Genomic DNA, 23,995 nt, shown 5'->3' with positions numbered 1-23,995 from the left:
TGGAAATACAAATTTTATGTTGAATTGACAAGTATCCAGTGCTCTTCAACAAGTGCTTTCTTAATTATGTGACTTTCTGTAGCTGTATTATCTTCCTTGGCAGATGTCACAGTGGAGAAACCTTTGGTGAAGGAACCTGTACAAGATGATGGCCAAAGTGAGAAAGGAGAGGAGGAGATGGAAGTAGACAGTGATGAGCAGGATGAAGAAGGCAAAGCAAAAGCTGTGGGAGCCTTTGCTAATACTCTATCTACACTGAATGCACTTCGACCAGGTGTGAAATACATACGCGCATGAAAAACCTCTCATGAGTATTTTTCATTTTGACATCCAAATGACCACTTGGCAAGCTTCCTAAAATAATGCATTTTGTTGCCAGTGTACTGAAATTTACCATAAAATGTCTTGGCAACAATAAACATTGGGTGGAAAGGGCTATCACCAGGGGGCATAATTTTAAGGTGATTGGAGGAGGGTTTCGGGGAGATGTCAGAGGTAGGTTCTTTACACAGAGAGTGGTGGGTGCATGGAATGCACTGCCAGCGGTGGTGGTAGAAGCAGATACATTAGGGACATTTAAGCGACTCTTGGATAGGTACATGGATGATAGTAGTAAAAAGGGTATGTAGGTAGTTTGATCCTAGAGTAGGTTAAAGGATCGGCACAACATCGTGGGCCGAAGGGCCTGTACTGTGCTGTACTGTTCTATGTTCTATGAAAGGAGCTGAGCAATAATTCACCACAAATCATTTTTCATTCCTATCCTTTATCCTTCAGTCTTATATTGCAACATAAAATCTGCCTTTATTAGGAAATAACATTGAAGCTTCCCTTTATTGTTTTATTTATTCCTTTTAAACTACTTTTGTAACTATCTACCATAAACTGAATATTGTAAGGTTTAAAGAATGTTGGAAACCAGTTTGTTGTCTGAATGTAATTTTCAGTGTATAACATTCAGGGATGCAAATGGAATCAATTTCTGTTAATTCAGAGGAAATATGCAGTTTCAAATGTATGTTAATGCAGCTGACTTATTTTTAGGAGAAATTCCAGATGCTGCTTTTATCCATGCTGCTCGCAAAAGGAGACAGATGGCTCGTGAGCTTGGGGATTGTCCAGCTGTAGAAATTGAGACAAGTACAAACCGACTTGTACGTGAAGATGAGAATGATGCTAGTGATGATGATGATGAGAAACGCAGGATCGTTTTCTCGGTAAAGGAAAAAACACAAAGGCAAAAGATCGCAGAAGAAATAGGTCAGTACTTGCTCTCGTCAAGCATAGCATGGAAAGGATTATTTAATGGAATGGATCTTGCACTACATGGTGAACAAACTGTGCCACCTGTTTGTTACACTTACATTTGCCCACAAAGTTTCTATAAGTTTTTGCATTGGAATTTGCACTAATTAGAAATCAATTTCAGCGCAAACCCTCTACAGTGGATCTGGGACCTGTGTGGACAGGGCAAACAACTGTGTTTAACTAATCATATTGAAGAATCTTTACTAAGACATGCAGAGTCTGAACCAGGAAGTGTAATTTAGTAAGTGTAAATTAGAATAGTTAATCCAATGCCAAATCATGTATAGAAGGTAAAATAGAGAGGAAAGAAAGATGGTATGAAGAGCGAGAGATAAGAAACTGAAAGAAAAAATATTTTAAAAATGTACTTTTTTCAAAATCTCCAATAATTAAAATCTGAAGGAATGATACTCCACACATATATAAAAAAAGTTAATTTTCAGTGCCATAGCGATTGTTAACACGCCATTAAACATTTACTTACCCTAAAATGGACAAGCCCTAACATTTTCTGACGAATTTAGTGGGTATCTATCACATAAGCCCTTCCATGTATTTGAATGCTGACTCTCTAGGTGAGTAACTATCCTCGTGAAGCTTCCAGAGGAGCAGGGAAACTTGGACAGCAGTGTCTTGATTTCCGGGTTGAGCTGCACATGTATGATTGCCAAATGTTGACGTCCAGTTCGCTTTTTAATAACAGTGAGTGCTGATAGTATCAGTGTTATTTTTACTGCTCAGTCCTCCGGGACAATGTGTTCTGAATATTAATTAGAAATTTCTTTTGAATTAAAATTCTTTTCATCTTTTACTTTCCTCAACCATATGCTTCAGTAAAGTCAGGAATTCAGCTGAAACCACAATGTGCTTCTTTAATTCCTTTTTTAAGTGACGTCCAAATTTAGAATCACAGAAGGTTTAAGGCACAAAGAGGCCAGTTGGCCCATCCTGTCTGTGCTGGCCGAAAAACGATCCACCTATTCTAATCCCACCTTTCAGCATTTGGTCCGTAGCCCTGCAGATTAAGGCACTTGAGCTGCATATCCAGACTCGTCTTGAATGAGTTGAGGGTTTCTGCCTCAACTACCCTTTCAGGCAGAGAGTTCCAGACCCCCACCACCCTCTGGGTGATGAAGGTTCTCCTCATCTCCCCTCTAATTTTTCTGCCAGTCGCTTTAAATCTATGCCCCCTTGTCACTGACCTCACTGCCAAGGTGAATAGACCCTTCAACTCCACTGCATCCGGGCCCCTCAAAATTTTGTACATTTCAATCAGATCTCCCCTCAGCCTTCTCTGTTCCAAGAACAACAACCGCAGCCTATCCAGCCTTTCCTCATAGCTGCATTTTTCCAGTCCTGGCATCATCCTCATAAATCTCCTCTGTACCCTCTCTAGTGCAATTACATCTTTTCTGTAATGAGGTGACCAGAACTGCACACAGTACTCAAGTTGTGTCCTAACCAATGAGTTAAACAGTTCCAGCATAACCTGCCTGCTCTTGTATTCTATACCTTGGCTAATAAAGGAAAGCATTCCATATGCCTTCTTAACCACCTTATCGACCTGTCCTGCTACCTTCAGGAATCTGTGGACATTCACTCCAAGGTCCTTCACTTCCTCTACTCTACTCTTAGTATTTTCCCATTAATCCTGTATTCCTTTGCCTTGTTTGACCTCCCCAAATACATTACCTCACGCTTCTCCAGGTTGAATTCCATTTGCCACTTTTCTGTCCATCTGACCAGACCATAAATATCTTCCTAAAGCCTACAGCTATCCTCCTCACTATCTACCACACGGCCAATCTTTGTGTCATCTGCAAACTTCTTGATCGTGCCCCGTACATTTACGTCCAAATGGTTATATATACCACAAAAAGCAGGGGATCCGGTACTGAGCCCTGCGGAACGCCACTGGAAACAGCCCTGCAGTCGCTATAACACCCATCAACAATTACCCTTGGTTTCCTGCCACTGAGCCAATTTTGTATCCACCTTGCTTTACTTTATTTACTTTAACAAATAACCAAAGGTAGACAAAATGTACAATATGGCTGTTTTTTGTGCATATCTAATTGGTTTATGGTGTCAAATTATTAGCATTGACCAATTAGCAATGCTACAGGCTCACCACAGTATTGCAATATATTATAGTCATATCAATACCAAGCTTTTAATGTGGGTAAAATTATCAATTTTAAGCAGTAAGAATTCAGAAAAGAGCTTTTCTAACTTGTAGTGTTTTGCTTATGCATGTGAACAGGGATTGAAGGAAGTGATGATGAAGCACTGGATACAACAGATCAAGATGAAGAATTAAAGATGTGGGAACAGGAGCAGATCAGGAAAGGAATTAGTGTCCCTCAGGTAATATTTTGCTCCATTTAGCTCCTATTGTGTTGACTGGTGTTACGACCAATGCACTGTTAATTCAGTCCCACTACTCCACAGGTCACAGCATATTAGTAAAGTTTCCCACCTACTGGAGAATAGCCAAGTTAAACACACTATTTGTTCCCCCAGAATAAAGCACACCAAACCAGGTTTCTTTAATCAACAAAATTAACTATTAATAAGTCAAGTCTTAAACAATAATGAGATAACTCTATATGTAAACGGATTCTTTTCAAACGACTTATTCTTCCTAACCCTCATGCATGCACTCGTACGTTTTTAAAAAAAGGTTAACTGTGGGGGCGGGGAGGCTTTTTCAATTTACAATTGTTTCTTAGGAATAATGAAATAATTGAGTTGTCACGATCTTGTAGGATATTTCCATGAGGCGAGGTTTCCCAGAGTTGAATAGTCAGATGCCATTCATAGTCTCTCCAGGCGAGGTTTATGAACAGTCTGTGATGGGTAGGCTTTCAAGGCAATTTGTCTGCAGCAGGCATCACACAAGTCTTTCAGCAAGGGGTCTAACAAAAGGTCTGCTTGGGTTTTGAAGTAGCAATCTAGCAGTAGTAGCTTTCTTGAGATTTCAGGATCTCCTAAAACACAAGAGGCAACAGGAATCATTCTTGAGATACTGGAGGCAATAGGAAACTGCTACCTTTTCAAATGCAGAGCCACTTTTCCTGGGTCTTTTCCTCTCTCCAGGCAGACCGCAGCCATCACCTCAAATGTAGGATTTCTTTTTCCAAGAGATGGAAATCTTCTTTCACAGAAAGTAGGTCTTTTTCTGGTCTGCAAAACAGGTCCCAGCCAGGTCTCACTGCATGCTGCTGGTCCAGCCTACACTGCTTTCACAATGCAAAGTGAAACTAAAACCCACAATCAAGTCTTGTGACAGTTATAAATCTTCCTGTCATTTCCCTGTTTAGCTGCTTGGAAACAGGTGCCTTGCAGTCTGTGCACACTTCACTCAGTCCACAATTCAAATATCAGCTCTGAAAGCATTTTTTTGGCAAAGAAAAACAGGAACACTCACATGACACTGGTATGCTGTTAATTCAGATGTGAAATTTTGATTTAAGTTCACTTTTTTCAGTTTTTAAGTAGTTCTGTGAAAGACTTTATATAATATGTTCTGAACTTGAACATTAATGGCATTTCAGTCGCCACCAAAATATTTCTACAGTGTTGCATCCTAAAGTAAACTCTAAATGTTTAATCATAGTTTCATCTTGCAGCTGGCTACTTCGCATTTTGAGCACATTTGCTACCAAGAGAGGCAATCACTGTGGAAGGTGCAATTAGTGCAAAATACTTTTTAAATCCTGAAACTTTTGTAGTTCCCAAAAATAAAGTTTTTTAATACCTATATGTCTAATGGATTTGCATTCTGTGCAAAAAAAAAAGTTCTTGGGAAAGGGAATGTTTGACATATATAATTCTTTTTTAAACGTGTGTGTGTGTGTGTATGCATGAAGTATGCTGAAGAGGCAGAAGATACAATTAATATCCCCTTGCTGTTTCATTGCTCCTACAATGAGCTTGGCTTGAAAGTATTGTGATGTTTATATCTTTTTGTGTGTAAAATGTACAGCAAAGCTCTAAATATTTGTCTCGTCTCTTCAGGAGATTAGCCACTTGCTCTGAAAAAATTAGAATTTAGTGTATGTGCTCATGCTTGTTTCTTTTCTAAATAGGTGCAAAGCAGCCATCCTACAGACCCAGCTAATGTTTACTACCAGAACAACTACCAGGCTATACCATATGGTTCTTCATACAGCCTTCCTTATACATATGGCACCTATGGAACAACTGAGTCCAAACCTATCAAGACAGATAATGCTATTGCTTTCAAACCTTCCATTAATGAGATGCCTCCTGTTACTATTGATTTGGTAAAGAAACGCCTTAAAGACAGGTAGGGCAGATCAGCTCTCTCAAACAGGCTTCTGAGACCTGTGCTGTAGCTTTCTGTTCTTCAGGCACAAAGCAGCCTGCTGAAGAAGTGACAGAATTGTGTCGTGGGACATTCACTAAGCAGCACACATTCTACATAAGAAGACATCAGCCAGTACTCGATGTTGTCTTGGAACACGACATCGGTTATGATTGTGTGACTGCAGTCTTTGTGTTTTAAGAATGCAATATCATATTTGCACTTCTGAAACTGTCCTAATAACTTTTAAAGAGTTGGATCTTAGAGAGTCTTGTGCAAGTGTGACATAAGGCAAGATTTAATTGACTGAAAATGTATTATATGTTTCTACTGCAAAATGAAAGTTTATCTAACCAATTGTGTTGAATCAATTGCAATTTTTAGTACAGTGAGATTAAGTTTATTTCGAAGACAGCAGCTATTATTTTATTCAGTTGACCTGAATTATGAAGTCCGTACATATCTACCTGAGGTCCAAGAAAGGGAAAATCTAAGCTTTCTAAAATAGAGGTGATTTGTATGTAAACAACTTGGCTCTTTGCAGTTGCAGATCTTACAATAAATATTGCTGGGTGTGAGGATGAAGGATATTTGTATTGGCAGTAGTAGTAGGGATGTCTTAGTCTGAAATCTGTAAGACAGACAAAAGAGGCACAGTGAAGCCATTAAAATAGATGTAGCTTTTTTGGATTGCTATTTTGAGCCAGTTGGGGTTGGCCGACCTTAATTTTATTTCAAAACTCTATTTTGTGTTGCATGTGGAAAAAATGCATATTCTTGAACACTAAAGGGTCATCTAGTTTCCAAGATAATCTTAGAAAGGACCACTCTGATCTACCATATAACTATTTCCTTGATTGACATCAGTTAAACAAATTAGTACTGGAGTAGTTGCTCTCCTGTCCAACATAACCGCAAACTTTATTCCACTCGGTGATCATTTCAGTCTTTGCTGTAGCTCGATAATTCCCTTACACTCACAGGAGTACTACTCTTGGCTTTGTTTTATTTCTTGCTATCAGTTTTTCCAGGACTACCTTTGGGTCCGTTTCTGCTACTGAATCAAAAAGAATAGAACAGTATAGAAAACGAGGAGGCAGATTGTGCCTAAAAGGTGATTAAATCTGTAATTAGTTTCTGTTTAAAACAAAAATATGATTGCACTCAGGATGAGTTATACTGCTACTTCTGCATTGCTGCAAAGTGGTTTCTTCATTTTCTCTCGCTCTCACTCTCTCTCTTTCTTTCTTTTGCTATGTCTCTCTTTTTCTTTTTTTCTTTTTATCTCCCTCCCTCCTTGGGCTTTCCACCACATAGAATGATGTGGTACTGAGCCAGATTTTAAAAGTGCTTAGGGTAGTCCATTGGACCTCATGAGCTCTTTATAAACTAAACTAGAGGTTTATTTTTATGTTCTTAAGAGCCCAGATATAGTCACCTTCACGCTCAAACGTGCCATTTATTATAATGCACAAAGCACTTTGCCCCTGAAGGGTGTTTTGAAGGTGGAGTGGAGTATATTGGTACTGAGACAAAGTTCAGCAGTATACTGATGCTTGGGATTGTTTCTTATTCTAACTAATTGGTAATTCACAATAGTTCTGTCACAGAAGATATGTAATAAAATTTGGTTAGAGAATATATTTGATACTTCAATTTTGACTGTGGTAATTGCAATATTCCTATTTAGTTTGTCAGGTCAATGGTCAAAATAACTTTCATGGATTGCTGTTGTTGTTAGGTTGGATTCAATGAAAGAAGTGCACAAAACAAATCAGCAACGGCTTGACAAACTTCATGAAGATCTGGAAAACTCATCTAAAACAATAGAAAGACTCGAAGGCATCACAGATGATAGTGGACGGTATAGATTTTTTCAAGAAATGCGAGGGTATGTTCGAGACTTGCTTGAGTGTTTCAACGAAAAGGTAAGTTGAAATAATTGTTTATGGACTTCCTGCTTGTAAGTAAAAAAAAAATACATTCTATGTATTAAGGGTCCTCACCACAGATGCCACTGCACTGATGAAGTAAACTGATGGGTAACCCGTGCCTGCAACCTCTTGTTTGGGTATTTGACATTCCAGCTATCATCCACCAGATTCCTTTCAAATAATGTGAATACCACACCTTTCAACATAAACGTGTTACAGAAAAATAGCTGGGTGGCTGTTTGCTATAGTTGAATATTTTAAAGCAAGAGGATGAATTAATGGAATAGTAAGAGTTATTCCCTGTATTAGAAAAAGACTGTTATATCTCCAATCCTGTGTTTTGTGAAAGTGGGCAATGCCACAGGTACATAACTAATTCTGGAAAAGCAGTCAAAGTTCTGCATTTGCTAAAGCTTAATTTACTTGTCCAAGTAATTAGAATGTAAGTACTTAACCCTTTAATTTTTGCCTTTTAACATTATTTTCTATTTCCTGACAAAGCAATAGTTGAAGGGTTCCTCAGTAGACTTCCACATAATAGATTCCACATAATTGGTGTAGTGAAATGGCATAAACCGATTATGCCGTGAAGGAGGTTTCTGTTTAACATATGTCACCTGGTATTGACAAATTGATTTGTTTCCAAGCTGATTAGTCTTTTGAAAAGATCAAAAAAATGTGCTTTAAAAAAAAATTGACCTCACTGTGGCACGATGAACTTGGACTTGTGTCTATAGACCACTGGGTACTGTTGCTGTGGTGAAAGTGCGACATGGGAATCAATTACTTCCAAAAACAGGAGTTGTGTTGTCATTGGGCCACACTCATTGTTCCCAGCAGTCAAGTCGAACAACTGGTGAGAAACCTGGGCCTCTTAGTGGGGATAAAGGAAGGGTGAAAATAACTGGGGGGAAAAATAGAGGATATACATCTTCACTAAAAAAAGAACTACTTGACCAATCGGAAAACAAACCAGCTGCTTGCAGATTATGTTAGGCAACAAATGTAGGTATACTCAGTTATGCCTTCACCTTTATAGAGAAGATCTTCCGCAGCCAATTTCTTGGTAAAATATAACTCCAAAGGGGGTGGTAGGGTGGCGGGGCAGGAGAACCACATCAAGTGGTAAATACTTATTGCTGTCACCTTTGTTTCTAGCAATTAACTTTTCTATACGAACATATTTTGAAGATCTGCAGGCCACCTCATATTTTACTTTATTAATAACCATCATCTAACCCTCAGAGTGCATGTCCCAAAATTGTTTCATTCTAGAATCCCTGTGCTTTCAGGATGAGTTTACAATTCTCCCCATCCAACCCTGAAAGGAATCTGGATGAGCTAAACTGAAATTAAACTCTACTTTCAAGCTGTCAGTTTTGCTAACTGAGTTTGGAAGATACCTTGGGTTATAGGTCATTTGCATTCCTTTTATAAAATGACTTGTCTAATGTACAAAATCCTGTTTATTCAATTAATTTATTGGCATTTTGCCTGAAAACAGAAAACTTCATGAACTTTGCTTGGGTATGACTATTTTTTGTATTAAATCGATCTTTCTTAGCCAATTAAGAGTTCCAGCTCATGAGGTAGAAAAATACCTTTGAGGTTGAAAAAATTTCACTTGATATAAAATATCTTTTATAATTAGTAGTGTGGTGAGAACTCTCAATACATTTGTTGAAAGACATGAACTGTGAAACGCCATGCAAATGGAATACCAATAAACAACTAGAATTTAATGTACCCCTCTCCTTACCACCCAGAATAGTTTCTATTGTACCTGACCCTGTTCAGCCATATGTACGCTATGAGGCAAAAACTTGATCTAAGTGACAAGTTAAGCTCTGCTTTAACTTCAAACTCAAAGCATATCCTGTTTGCAAGTTCCTTGGTTTGAGTTTTGACTGAAATTTTCTAGATTGCCTGTCAAGCATTTCTGTTCATGGTGCTCTTAAAATAAATGGCCATTTGAGTTTTAGATTGCAAGTCAGCTTTCAAACCTGAAATCTGGTAACTAACTCTAGTAAGTGAAATTCTTAAATTTAAACTGCTATTTTTTTTTCTTAAGTATACTGCATTCTCTGGGAGCAGTTAATTTTTCATTTTGTGTTTAGGGTTGTGCACAAACACAATACTTAGGAATTCAAAACAGCCACCTAGTTCAACAAAATCTATTGTTTGATCCCAATCCCTCTCCTATTGTCTCCAGGGATATATCTCTCCTTATTTATTCTGTCCTTCCTCTGTTTTTATTTCTCAAGCTTTTATACCCTGTTTAAACCAGTGTACAGTCTATCTTAATGTACAGTGTCAATCCCCTTTGCAACCTTAAACCTCAATTAGATCATCTTGGAGTGTTTCTTTGGAAGAGGATAAGCCCAGTTTTCTTGAATAATTGACTACTAAAATGAATACAGTATGTTTAGCTGTGAATTTCTCTGTAAATACTATGAAGCAAAACTGCCTAATACAGTCTTTTGGTAGAAGCCAGCAATTGGAGAATGTCCTCCTACTCAAATTGTGGGTTACTCTGTCCTTTTTCAATGCAGTCCTTTTTTCATGTCATTAGAAAGAGCGTGCTATTCAAATTTTCATATTTTTCTTTCCAAAACTTTATGTATTGAGTCCAAAGTACATTTTAAATGGAAACTTTATTGTAGGTAAGTTCTTCCCTTGATAAGTTCCACATATTTTTTTCAATCCAGAGACTTGAGCACATACGCTAGGCTGACACTTTAGTGTAACGTTACACTAATGAGAAGTACCATCTTTCAGAGCTGTTAAAACAAGGCTCAATCTGCTCCCTCAGTTAAAGTCAAAAGGTTCCATGGCACTGTTTGAAGAAGAGCAGGGGCATTCTCCCAGTGTCCTGGTTAATATTTATTCCTCAGCCAGTACCATTTAAACAGATTATCTGAACATTTATGCTCTTGCTGTTGGTGGGACCTTGCTGTACACACATTAGCTGCCGCATTCTTTTACATTTCAACAGTGACTACTTTGGGATAGTACTGAGGATGTAAAATATGCTATATAAATATAAGTTCTTTCTTTGATGGTACGCAGTTCAACATGCCATGAAGAAGCTTTCTCTTTTTAGTTGCTATTCTGAAATAGATGCATTGAGGTAACTTTGCTGAAAGGGACCATTTGGAGCATGTCACTTTATTGTAGATATCATTCTTTCCCGCTGCCCAGTTTGTCCTGAGTACTTACCATATTTTACAACATTCCCCAAAATCTGAAACTCTTGTCCCGTGTTTTTAAATCCCATCATCTTGAGATGACGTTTTGAAACTGTGCAGGATAGTTCTGCCATCTTGTCTTAATTTCTCCCTGAAATCTAAGAAATGCAGATGCCCAGGATATTAACATAATAAAACAATTCGTCTGTGGTGTGATTTACTTTACCACTGGATGAGACTATGCCATAAATGCTGAACTGTGAGTCAAAGAAAACGCAGCACAATTATTGGAAGAAATAGCCGACAGATTATATAATCATTAGAAACTTATGTCCACGTTTTAGAGTGGACTAACAACTAAAATGTGATAACTAAATCGAATCCCTAGGAAGTGTTTTAGAAGATGGAACAGTTACTGTTCATAGCTTACCCTATTCTTCATTATGGCAGATGGGAACAAACATGTTAAACCATTAAAATAAAAGCAAAATACTGTGGATGTTTGAAATCTGAAACAAAAACAAAATGTTGGAAATACTGAGCAGGTCTGGCAGCCTCTGTAGAGAGAGGAACACAGATATCGACCTGAAACATTAACTTTCCACAGAGGCTGCCAGACCTGCTCAGTATTTCCAGCACTTTGTTTATTTTAAACCATTGATATGGACTAGTGACATGAATGACAGTTTGTTGCAAGATTGCAAAATAATTATGGGTTTCAGAGTATTCTCACTTAATTTATTTAAAATAAATTGAGATTTCTTGCTGACTCAGACTTTTGCTGTGGAAGTTTGGAATAATGGCTGCTGGTTTACTGCTGTGCAGTGCTGTATTAGACTTAAGATTATAGAACAGATTAGTATAGCATTAATTGACGAGGCATTTACTGAAGATAATACTTGTTATAATGTGATGCTTTGTGTGTGTGTATATTCAAAATAATTGATCACCCTGACGTAAGTGACTGCACTTCAAAAGCAATTCATTGGCTGCGCAACACTTTGTATGTGAAAGGCACTAAATAAATGCAAATTTGTTGTTGCCAATACTTGGAAAGATTACAAGTTATGACAATAACAAAACTCAATGATAATTATTACTGTTGGAATACAGTAAATAGAAAAAGTATTGCAAAACATAATTTGACAGATAACATTCTTCATTCATTCCATGGCCTGTCCAAATGGAATTTGCTATTGTCCCATCAACGGGTTGGAAGGGAGGGTGTGAGAAAGAAGAAATTAAAGGGTTTTAGGGATTTTTACAAGTTCACTTTTTCTGAAGTTTATTTTTATTTATTTATTTAGAGATACAGCACTGAAACAGGCCCTTCGGCCCACCGAGTCTGTGTCGACCATCAACCACCCATTTATACTAATCCTACACTAATCCCATATTCCTACCACATCCCCACCTGTCCCTATATTCCCCTACCACCTATCTATACTAGGGGCAATTTATTATGGCCAATTTACCTACCAACCTGCAAGTCTTTGGCTGTGGGAGGAAACTGGAGCACCCGGCGAAAACCCACGCAGACACAGGGAGAACTTGCAAACTCCGCACAGGCAGTACCCAGAATTGAACCAGGGTCACTGGAGCTGTGAGGCTGCGGTGCTCGCCACTGTGCCGCCCATAGTTCAGTAAAATTTATCATTTGGTCATCAACACTATTTTGTACCTGCATCAGCCACGTGCAGTTCCATGAGTGAGACAAAACTAAATTGTTCCCATGTTCATCCATGTTGGAGAGATGGAAGGACAATTGCAATATGTACCCATTGACTAAAAAGAATACATCCTCCCCATGGTAGGATAACATTTGCATAGGTGCTTATATTCTCATTGCTTTTCATGAGAAAAAATATGTCCATCTCACTCCCCACCTTTTTTATCATTCTTCAACGCAATTATTTCCCCTTTGGTTTGGGGCTGAGGGGGTTGGGTAGAAAATTAACCCGTGTAAGTTTAACGTTGGGGAGCTCTCAGGGCCTTCATTTCCAATATCTGCCCTGAATCCCAAAGCTACATTTGTGTTAATTTACCTGCCGCCTTGACTTTGAAAAAGATACTTTGTTCAGCTCTTCCCACCCCCACCCCTCATTGTGTTTTTTTGTACAATAAATTGCAACACTTCTAAGATGCAATTTTCATTCCCCTCTTGGAGGCCATTACTTGCAGTACTGTCACAATGCTGCATTTCTTGATCATGCTGCTAAATAGTTTACTTAATTTTTTAATATTTTTCTTGTTCGTCCAAAAGTAAACTGATGAACTAGCAGACATGCAGCAATGAAATGGTGCTAGCTTTAAAAGCTGTCTTGTTTTGAAAATAAATTAAAATACTATTTTTTTCTCTGCAGAGGTTCACAAACAATGCAGTACTACTTTTCTGTAATCACATTTACTTATATTGTTAGCCAGTACTTCTGCTGAGGGCCAGGGAGCCATACTTCAAAGTAATGTTCACAATTGGAGCAATCACATCAGTCTGTTTAATGTTTGTTATCTTTAAGATCATATGATTCATATTCATATGTGTCCTGCATCACTCAAATCATGTTGCACAATTGTACATGAATTTGGAGTGGTTTTGCAGCAGTCAACAATGTTGTAGTGAAGCCTCACTTAGTGATGTCTTCATTTCATTTGCATAACTATCTTTTCTGTATGCAGTATTTGGAAAATATGAAATATTCACACCCTAAAGTTGAAATTCACATCTAAATATATTTTGAAACACTGCACTTTGTTTTGGATGGGTAATATCAAATAGATATTTTAATGTTGGATTGTCAAAAGATTCTTGGTTGGGTGGAATGGCTCATTTTGTCACACAGAACATAGTCGGTAAATCTGGACTGGAATATCATACCATGAATTGAACAGTGTGGAGCAAAAGGTTCACTGCAATCAATAGTTTCACATTCTGCTAGTAGACTACCTACTGACAGTGGTCTGGATCCATTTGTTCTATTGACTCTAAAGAAATTGGGCAGTGCATTCATTGTTAGTTGCAAATCAGAGTGAAAGGGAAAATATTCTTTCCAATTGACAATGTAAATAATGGGTAAGTGTTGTAAGAAACTCAACAGCTGTAGGGCATTTACGTATTGTAATGGAATGCTATTGTGGTGGGGTAAGGGTGATGAAAATTCATGGCAATTTTAACATTTTTCAGTTGTTTCTCTTTATATCTTCTGAGATTGTTCTGTCAGCTTTGAGAATACTACAAGAGTTATGAACATGTAGGTTTAAAACAGAACTGGAAATGACACAAACCTGTAATAAAATGCTGGAAATATCAAGGAGGTCTGTCAACATTTGAAAGGTGAAAAAAATGGGTTAACGTTTTGCATTAGAGCTTTATTAGGTCAGAACGGTTGTGAACCTAGCCCCATAGTAACCATTTGACACAAGTTAGGGAAGCTCTGGTTTAAGTTGGACAAGCTTAGTGTAACTTTCACCTATATTGACAACATTCATAAGCAAAAGATTGTTTCATCTAGTAATTGAAAATGGGGGGAAAAAATAGAGGCAACAAACCTTCCGGAGCGAAGACCAAGTTATCAATAGGTGATGTCTGTACTAAAGGAAAACTGGCATTTTCTCTGCATTTGTACTGCTCAGAGGGCCTGCATGGGAGGCACTTGTTGCCTCGAACAGGGAGAGTAATCTACAGTACAAGAGCAATTGCTTCCAAATGCAATTTATATCTTATAAAGTAGGGAAACTAAAAGCTTATTTGTTTCTTAGTTATCACTAGCCACTGTGGCAGTAGAGTTTGGAGGTCGAATTTCAAATAACCAAGAATAAATATGGATAAAAAATGTTTCTCCATCAAGTAGAAGGCCTTGGTAACCCACTTAGACTAAACTACTCTAATGTTCCGTTTTGCATCCTCTATAAGATACTTTGACTCCTGAACTCTTCAATTTTTCAAATGATCATTTGTAACATAAAATATTTAAGTTTTGCTTAATGGCCAAACTTGGAAGACATTTTGGATAGTGTTTTCTACTGAGAAAATTACGGCACTGTTTTCATTGTAGACCAGCAACAAACACTGCTTAAATGTTTTGTTTAATAATGCTATACCTTACAGTAATGCAGAAAATACATTGTTGGTTTAAACTATAGCTTCAGTGTGCATGACTGCTGCTGTTGTGTACAGGTCCTTCTGGAGTGTTGAGACGGCCGGAAATTCAAGATGGGAAGGTTCGCTTTATTTTGTACATTTTTTTTTTTTGCTTGACTTCATTCATTTTATAAATATATGTCCACTGGCTGTGGCATCAAAAAAAAATACAATTTTTGACCACTTAGTGTAAAAGTGTACTTTCTAGGTTGTACTGTAAAAAAAAAAATATATCAGTCATTGACTTTCCAGATATATTTGACTAAATATTGTGTAGCAGACTGAAAGAATGGAAATTAACTCAGTAAAAACATGGAACTATCTTTCATAACTTTGTTTCGTTTTTTTTTCCATGATAACAGCTGATTTTCATCACTTTGGCCACTTTGGTTGAGGATTTGCAGGGACTAAGCTTGGATTTAAAACTGTACCCATGGTATAACTAGCGCAGACCAGGGCCTATTATAAAGGGCCCAGGTATTACGTAGTGTGTTATATTTTTCAGGTACCCCTGGTTAATGACCTTGAATCTGCTATGCACCAGCTGCTGAAACAGCGGGCTGCCCGGTTTGTCCAGAGACGGCAAGATGATATTAAAGATGAATCATCGGAATATTCAAGCCATTCAAGTCAGTCCATCTTGAAGGTTTTTATTTTTCATTGAACAGCCTTGTTCATTGTAATACATTAAATTAATAAAAATGTATATTAATCCAGCAGACAAGACTTGGTTTGAGGTTACCGAGGGAATAGTTTGATCTGGTTTCTTTAAGAAATAATTTAGTACAGATAGGGTAAGTGCAGCAAAACAGCTTATTCAGAGGATATAAGGTGTTCAAATTATATGGGAAATGTTGATTGGATACTATTATGTGATAGGTAACTTTTGCTCCCGTTTTGGATTAAATATAGATAGTACTTATAAATCGATAAACAGCTAGCGAAGAATAGTTTTAAGTAAGATTTGTATTGCTTGATATTTTTTGCACTGAGGGTTCATTTCACCCTTCAGTTATTTTCTGTTTTATCAGGTTATGATTTGAACAAAAATAAACCCACAGAGCAGTGTGACAGCTTTCTAGGCTTGCATGAACAGCTGCTTTTACCAGCTGATGATCTTCAGCACAGAAGCACCACAATACTAAAAATCCTTCCCTTTGTTCATTTTAATATAGTTTTTTGTGTATTGTCACACTTCAGTGTGAAATATTAAAATATACCAATTGGCAGCTCAGCTAACAGAAAAAATTGTTTGTGTTTCAAGTTTTCCATGTGTCTTAAAGCTGATCTCTCTCAAAGTTTTTTTTAATAAGAACTCCATACTTATTTCATAGCATTTTCTAATTTTGAATACTCAAAAGATGCATATACATTAATTAATTGGTAGAGTATTGCATCATTGCCTGTGAAATTGTGTGTTGCCAAGAAGTAAATTATTGTTTTAATTTAACAATGAATGCATTTTATTTTCCAAATGTAGTTTTGCTCTCTCTCCTTACCTCTAACCAATTTAGCTTCAATAGTAGTTGTATTCGTTCCTACTCAACTACAAATTCCTAATGATGTGGGTCTTAGTAGGCTTAAATTTTGTGGTCAATGATAATTGAAATTAATTAATGTTACTTTATACTATTTTAAGAAAGCTTTTGGTAATTTTGTGCACTTTATATTTACAGGCAAAACAATTATGGCACCAAGTCTGGATTCATTTGGTCGTGACCGTGCTTTGTATCAAGAAAATGCCAAACAGCGAAGGATTGCAGAGAGGGAGGCTCGAAGGTATGATTGCATATTTAAAGTCAACCGTTCTACATTTTGAAGCTACTTGTCCGACATCCAGTATTGGTTGAGCAGAAGTTTTCTCCAACTAAATATTGGGAAGACCGAAGGCATCGTCTTCAGTCCCCGCCACAAACTCTGTTCCTTAGCCTTCAACTCCATCCTGGCAACTGTCTTAGGCTGAACCAGACTTGTCGTGACCATTTTGACCTTGAGATGGCCTTTCGACCACATATTTGCACCATCACTAAGACCATCTATCTCCACATCCTTTTACATGACCTGACTCTGCCCCCACCCCCCCTTTCAGGTCGTCTACTGCTGAAACATAGGAACATGCAAATTAGGAGTTGGCCACTCGGCCCCTCGAGCCTACTCTGCCATTCAATAAGAGCATAGCTGATCTGATTGTAACCTTGACTCCACGTTCCTGCCTATCCCACTAACCTTTTATTCCCTTGCTTACCGAGAATCTTTCTACCTCTGCCTTAAAAATATTCAAAGACTCTGCTTCCACTGCCTTTTGAGGAAGAGAGTTTCAAAGATTCACGCCTGAGAAAAGAATTTCTCCTCATCCGTCTTAATTGGGCGACCCCTTATTTTTAAATAGTGACCCCTAGTTCTAGATTCTCCCACAAGAGGAAACCTTTCCACATCCACCTTGTCAAGACCCCTCAGGATCTTTTATGCTTCAATCAGGTCGCCTCTTACTTTTCTAAACTCCAACATATACAAACCTAGCCTAGCCTGTCCAACCTTTCATCATAAGTCAACCCTTCCATTCCAGATATTAGTCTAATAAACCTTCTCTGAATTGCTTCCAATGCATTTACATCCTTCCTTAAGTAAGGAGGCCAATACTGTACACAGTTCTCCAGATGTTGTCTCACTAGTGCCCTGTATAACTGAAGCACAACCTCCCTACTTTTGTATTCAATTCCCCTTGCAATAAATAATAACATTCTATTACCTTTCCTAATTACATGCTGAACCCGCATACTGACCTTTTGTGATTTATGCACCAGGACACTGAGATTCCTCGGCATCTCAGAGCTCTGCAATCTCTCACCATTTAGATATTATGCTTTTTTATACTTCCTGCCAAAATGGACAGTTTAACATTTTCCCACATTATACTCCAGATCCTTTGCCCACTTACTTAACCTATCTATATCCCTTTGTAGCCTCCTTATGTCCTCTTCACAACTTGCTTTCCTACCTATCATTGTGTCATCAGCAAATTTAGCAACCATACGTTTGATTCCTACTTCCAACTCATTTATATAAATTGCAAAAAGTTGAGGCCCCAGCACTGACTCCTGTGGCACATCACTCGTTAACATCTTGCCAACCAGAAAATGACCCATTTATGCCTTCTGTTTCCTGTTAGCTAGCCAATCTTCTATCTGTGCCAATATGTTGCCCCCTACACCATGAACTTTTCTTTTCCACAATAACTTTGATGTGACAACTTATCAAATGCCTTCTGTAAATCTGAGTACAGTACATCCACCGGTTCCACTTTATTCCAGAGCACATGCTACTACTTCAACGAACTCCAATAAGTTGGTTCAACATGATTTCCCTTTCATAAAACTCTCATCCATGCCCTTGTTAGCTGTACACTTGACGTCCAACGCACTCCTGACTGGCCTCCCTCTTTCTACCCTCCGTAAACTTGAGGTCATCCAAAATACTGCTGTCCATTTCCTAACACTCATCAAGTGTCGTTTACCCATCAGCCCTGTGTTCGCTGACCTGCATTGGTTCCTGGTTAAGCATCGTGTCGATTTTAAAATTCTCAAACTTGTTTTCAAATCCCTCCGTCGCCTCGCCCCTACAGCCCTCCAAGATATCTGCATTTTTCCAGTTCTGGCCTCTTGAGCATCCCCAATTTTAATAACTCCACTATTGATGGCTGTGTTCTTCAGCTGCCTAGGCCCTAAGCTCTGGGAATTGCTCCTTTTAACCACCTTGCCCCTCTTTCCTCCTTTAAGACACTCATTAAAACCCATCTCTTTGAGCAAGCTTTTAGTTATCTGCCCTAATATCTCCTTATGTGGCTCGGTATCAAATTTTATCTTGGTAGGGCTCCTGTGAAATGCCTTGGAACATTTTACTGCGTTAAAGATGTTATATAAATACAAGTTGTTGTTGCCCTTTCAATGGAGGCAGCTGTATTATTTCTCCCTAGATCCTGCCAATTGTTTTGTGCTGTCCCCATCTCAGTTTTAACTTCAGTTAAATTAGAGTATTAACAAACATACTTGGTATTTGTGAATGAAACTGAACATAATGGAATGAGATTCCCAGACTGTTATAGTGCAGAATGTACAAATACATTTTGCAGATGTGTAGAAAAGTACCTAATGACTAAGATTCTGTATCTAATCTATTGCAGTTCAGAGCAAATCAAAGAAGTAGGGACTATTTAGGAAATTAGTAAAGATGAGTGAGTTAGATATATTTTTGAGACTTTCTAGAGTTTTATAGTTTTATAAGAAAAATGGATATCGATGGAAAAACAGTACTGATGAAAAGATATTAACTGTGAATTATTATTTAGAGCACGTCGAAGACTGGCCAGAGAACAAGCAGGAAAGATGGCTGAGCACCATGAAGGATTATCAAGTGATGATGAAGAAACTTCAACAGATATCAATAGCTTTAATATAGAAAACGGTATGCCTATTTCAAGATATACTGAAATGACACACTCAGTTGCAAAATCAAGGAAGGAGCTGCTTTGAAAACTGTGAACTTTATTACATTGCTGACAGTGTATCCTGTGGGAAAATTCACCTTTTCTCATTAGAAATTATAATCACATGTAAGGGATGAACTTCTTTGGTAAGCTCAGTGGTGGCCTGCTTTCATTTTTTCTGGTGGGGTACATTTCCCAAGGGCTGCTTCAACTGAGGAGTAGTTTGCATATAGGTTTTCCAAGTTTTGCTTAACAACAAGGAACTGTTGTAAAATTATAAATTTACAAACTGAATTTGTCTGAAACAATATATATGGAGTCAGCAGAGCAGACTAAGAACATGTGATCGAAGTGCCTCTCTTAAACAGTGCTTTTGCCTTTTAAAGAGATATATGAATTGTAGATCTTAAATAAATTCATATGAAAAAAAAAATCTACTTTTGCATGTGACTCCCTCCCCCCATCCTCAAATATTTGCATTAGCTAATGATGCCACAGGCAGCCACATCCATCGGGCAAATAGTACTACTATTTTTCAGTACCATCGGAACCAATTACAAAGACCCTGCTTATATCGTTCAGCTTGTCAGCTATTTTAGGCAGCCCATTTTAAGTACTTTTGTATGTTTTTATTTACATACTGCAATGGATGATTTGCGTCTGTTTTGATCCCACAATCTCCTCTTATTAACAATCAGCCATTCTGAATTAGAATCTCACACATGAGCCCGTTACCTGTAACTGCTTCAGAGATTTAACCTATCCTCCTTCAATTCCTGGATTTTTACCAGCTCCTGGTTCTTCAATTGGTAATTTGGAAACCCTTGTTTTAAATTTGTTCCTCCCTTTTCATGTTAAATTTTGTTAACAACAGCGAAGATGGAATTAGAAACCAGTTAGCTGTCGGTTTCCTTCTGCATTCCCATTCTCTATTGGTGTCTCTAAAAGACTGCACGCTGCGCAATGATTTTAATGGCTAATTACGTTAATACTAATGCGTACCGTAAGTGGTGTGGACTGTGTGCATGTGTAAATGTATGTATAATGTAGAAACCATTTTTAAATGAATGCTTATAATGCTGAAATCTTTTGTAGATCGGATTGTTAATGAATCAAGGAAAGTGTTTGAAGATGTCTTAGATGATTTCTGTACACTTGACTGCATCAAGACTCGATTTGAAGTCTGGCGAACAATGTATTACACTCATTATAAAGATGCATATATTGGTCTGTGCCTCCCAAAACTGCTTAATCCACTTATTCGGTTACAACTCATCAAATGGAATCCTTTTGAGGTGAGAGCTGGAGTTTGCTTGAAAAAAATATTTGTGGCTATAAGGTGTTCTGAGTTTATCAAAAAATTGTGTAGTGGAGCATTAAGCCTTGGCTTTGTGAATGCAATATTCTCAATTGACAACCCCCAAATTTTACTTTTCCACCAGAAGGTTAAAAAATTGCTTGGTGAGTCACAAGGGCTGATCTTCAGCATCCTCTCATGGATGGTTAGAGTAGCACTGGCAGAGAACAGATCGCCTTGCACAGGCTTTGGAAATAGCATGAATCAGACAAGGAATGGAGTGAAATGGATAAAAATTCTATTGATAATTCTATTCATCTGAACATATGTTGTATTTGTTTTGCCCTTGTAAATAAATGTACTGTTGATTGAAGGAAGCACAAAAATTAAGAGCAAGTACTTCTAATTTAAAACATCGGGATTGAACCTGCAGTAGCACCAAGCTAGTACTTTTTTGTGTAGCTTCAGATCATGTGCACCCCACTCCAAAACATGTCTGAAACAGTGATTGCCTTTTATCTTAGCAGAATTGTTCTGAAAGACACGCTGATTGTCTTGTCTACATGTGGCTTGGGGAAGGGATGAAGTTGCAAAATAGGGAGGTGGTCTCTATGAGCTCAGATATCAACTCAATATTTCCTATAAACTAAGAGATACAAGAATGATTTCAACCTCTTTCCCTATCTTGAGTTGAGTCCCAGTAAAACCTATTTCCCTGGCTTTTCTTTCTGTTTTATGACTATGAATTTTGCTGTGTTTTGGGTGTATTTCCCACTCGTGAAAGGATCAAGAATGAAAGGGCACAGGTTTAAAGTAATTGGTATAAGAAGCAAAAGCGACATGAGGAGAAACTTATTCATGCAGTGAGTGGTTAAGGTCTGGAATGCACTGCCTAAGAGTGGTGGAGGCAGGTTCAATTGAAGTATTCAAAAGGGAATTAGACTGTTATGAGAAGGAAGAACGTGCAGGGTTACGGGGAGAAGGCGGGGAAGTAGCACTGAATTGTTCATTCGGAGAGCCGGTGCAGACACGATAGGCCGTCTCCACTGTAACTGTTCTTTGATTTGTGCTATCTGGCTATACATGAATCTGAATGCATCCTTTCAGTGACTTAGCTTATCATATTTCAAGCTGATTTGATTGGTCTCTGATTTTATTTTTAGAAATGACCCATTGCATGGCAAGTTTGTAATCACTATATTTGTAAAACCAAATCTTGTAGTAATCCTGAAAATTCATGTCATATTTTCTGTTGTAAAGTGGAAAGTAAAAGATATCCTTTACTTCTGGCAAGGCCTGAGTAAAATGTATTTACTTTTAAGGTGAAAATCTCAACACTTAACATTTTTGGGCTCGGAAATAATGATTAATGCACTGTTTTACAATTTGTTAACTGCAGTAGCTAAATAAATATTGCATAAATCGCTTTTGTGTGTCTTTCTAATAGCCAAATTGTCGTGACTTTGAAAGTATGCTCTGGTTTGAATCTTTGCTGTTTTATGGATGTGAAGAAGGGCAGGATCCACAGGTGGAAGATGTTGACACATTCCTGTTACCATCAATTGTAGAAAAAGTGGTGTTACCGAAATTGACAGGTAAACATTTTTAATACTTCATCCAATTAGCGCTATTCTCTAATTTGCTCAATGTTTCCTCACTTCAGTGCTATTATGTATAATGTATCTATTATATACAATTGGTTTTTGAGGTAACTGCTGTGGCCAAATTACAGAAATCTTTATAAATTCATTTTCACATTGTATTTTATAGGGGGCATGTATTATGCGATAACATATATACTAAAATGTATTTGCATTTGAATGACTGCACCAAAGTGTTGCTGTGTCCAATTAAAAATCGTACCATATTATCACTCGCTGTATTTGGGTTAGCGTGTTTATTTTGGCAGATTAGTAGCCTAGTTTGCTGCTTTCATGTATTTCTAAGATGACACAGGTATAAAACATGTAACTTCTCTGATAAAATTTGGTTTCACTTTAATAGGTGTACATTGATTTACAATGTACTGTTCAAACAAATACAGTTAATGGCTTGGATTTTGGGGGGCGCTGGTGGTGTAGGTTGACAGCGCACTATCAGCATTCGCCATCATTACCCCTCTGAAATTGACTACAACTTCAGGATGTAGCGCAGATTAGCATGGAAATCCTGAAGTGGCGGTCTGGAACTCAGTGCTCCGCTACAGGCTGCGCTGTGGACACCTCCACCCACCCACAGCCCTTTCCAGAGCCAGCAATTGCTGAACTCAGCAAGGACTTCAACTTTCCTGCTGTCATGTCACTGTTAGAAACCCCATTTAAAAAGTTACACCTTGTTTAATCAGGTGAAACTGAGTTTTTAACAGCAATGTGATTAATAAAATGTGATCAACAATAGAACTAATACTGAAAAAATATTTGTGGAGTATTATTAAACTTAAAAAAAAAATTAAATTAATTCTACAGAATAATTTAGCTTCTACCTTCACCCCATGTGTATATTCCAATCTTTTAATTTGCTCTGTAAAAATAAAGTTGTGATTTTATTTTACCACATTTTGTTTCCTGGTTGGGCGGCTATAAAAAAAATCCTTTAATGTGATTGGCTCTTTGGACAGCTATCTATCACTCCAGCTCCAGGCTGGGAATGCTCAGCAAAGAACATTGCAGTACCACTGCACAGCAGTGGAGGTGAAGTTCTCTCCAGAGACTTTACTTGATCTCTCAGTGAAGCTTACTTCAAGGACAGCGGTGAGCTCCCTTGCTTCGCTGCTGACTGCAAACTCCAAGCCATTTTCTCTTGTATAAGTTGAATATATCTGGCTTCCCTCACTTCGATAAATTGGAATAAATATTTACAAGGGTATCAAACTATTTTGGGAAAGTTCACCTTAACTGGGATTTGAGCTTTAAGTATCTATATTGGGGACTTGACTGTAATGAAAACTAGAGGAGGAATGCAAAAGCAGAATTTTTTTGTCATCCAGATGTTGCTTGTTTACTTGTTAACAATTTACATTTGTGCTAAATCAACGTGGACGCAATTGTTTCATATGGCTGTTGGGCTTCAATGACTACGGCAATATTCAAAGTAGCTTAAAAGTATAATTCTATGAGGCAAAGTCAAAGCATTGTCAGTTTACCTTCAGTGTTACCTGAATTGCTAGTTGTGTCTTGATTTTACATTGATAAATTCAGTCATAACCACTTTCAGTCTGGGCCTTGCTGAAATTCTTCCAGTATGTAAACAGGTCTGGTGCAGTGTAATTTAAAAACAGTTTATTACAGGGTATCTTTAAGGTGGTAATGCAGTGTAAA

At 37.8% G+C, this 23,995-nt stretch overlaps 1 protein-coding gene across 2 annotated transcripts in view; it reads left to right on the top strand.

The window, feature by feature from the left end:
* The window catches only part of paxbp1 (PAX3 and PAX7 binding protein 1), a 48,605-nt gene that overhangs the window by 9,761 nt on the left and 14,849 nt on the right, over window positions 1-23,995 (top strand). For both annotated transcript variants that reach the window (XM_068041079.1, XM_068041080.1), the window contains exons 3-12: window positions 104-274; window positions 1,045-1,260; window positions 3,572-3,675; window positions 5,400-5,620; window positions 7,380-7,566; window positions 15,404-15,527; window positions 16,575-16,677; window positions 19,244-19,359; window positions 20,477-20,676; window positions 22,126-22,273. In XM_068041079.1, coding sequence (XP_067897180.1) covers window positions 104-274; window positions 1,045-1,260; window positions 3,572-3,675; window positions 5,400-5,620; window positions 7,380-7,566; window positions 15,404-15,527; window positions 16,575-16,677; window positions 19,244-19,359; window positions 20,477-20,676; window positions 22,126-22,273 — 1,590 coding nt within the window. The remainder of the gene's footprint in view (window positions 1-103; window positions 275-1,044; window positions 1,261-3,571; window positions 3,676-5,399; window positions 5,621-7,379; window positions 7,567-15,403; window positions 15,528-16,574; window positions 16,678-19,243; window positions 19,360-20,476; window positions 20,677-22,125; window positions 22,274-23,995) is intronic.

The sequence above is a fragment of the Heterodontus francisci genome, chromosome 10 (assembly GCF_036365525.1).
Source record: "Heterodontus francisci isolate sHetFra1 chromosome 10, sHetFra1.hap1, whole genome shotgun sequence".
NCBI classification, from domain to species: Eukaryota; Metazoa; Chordata; class Chondrichthyes; order Heterodontiformes; family Heterodontidae; genus Heterodontus; species Heterodontus francisci.
This window is presented reverse-complemented; position numbering and strand designations above follow the sequence as displayed.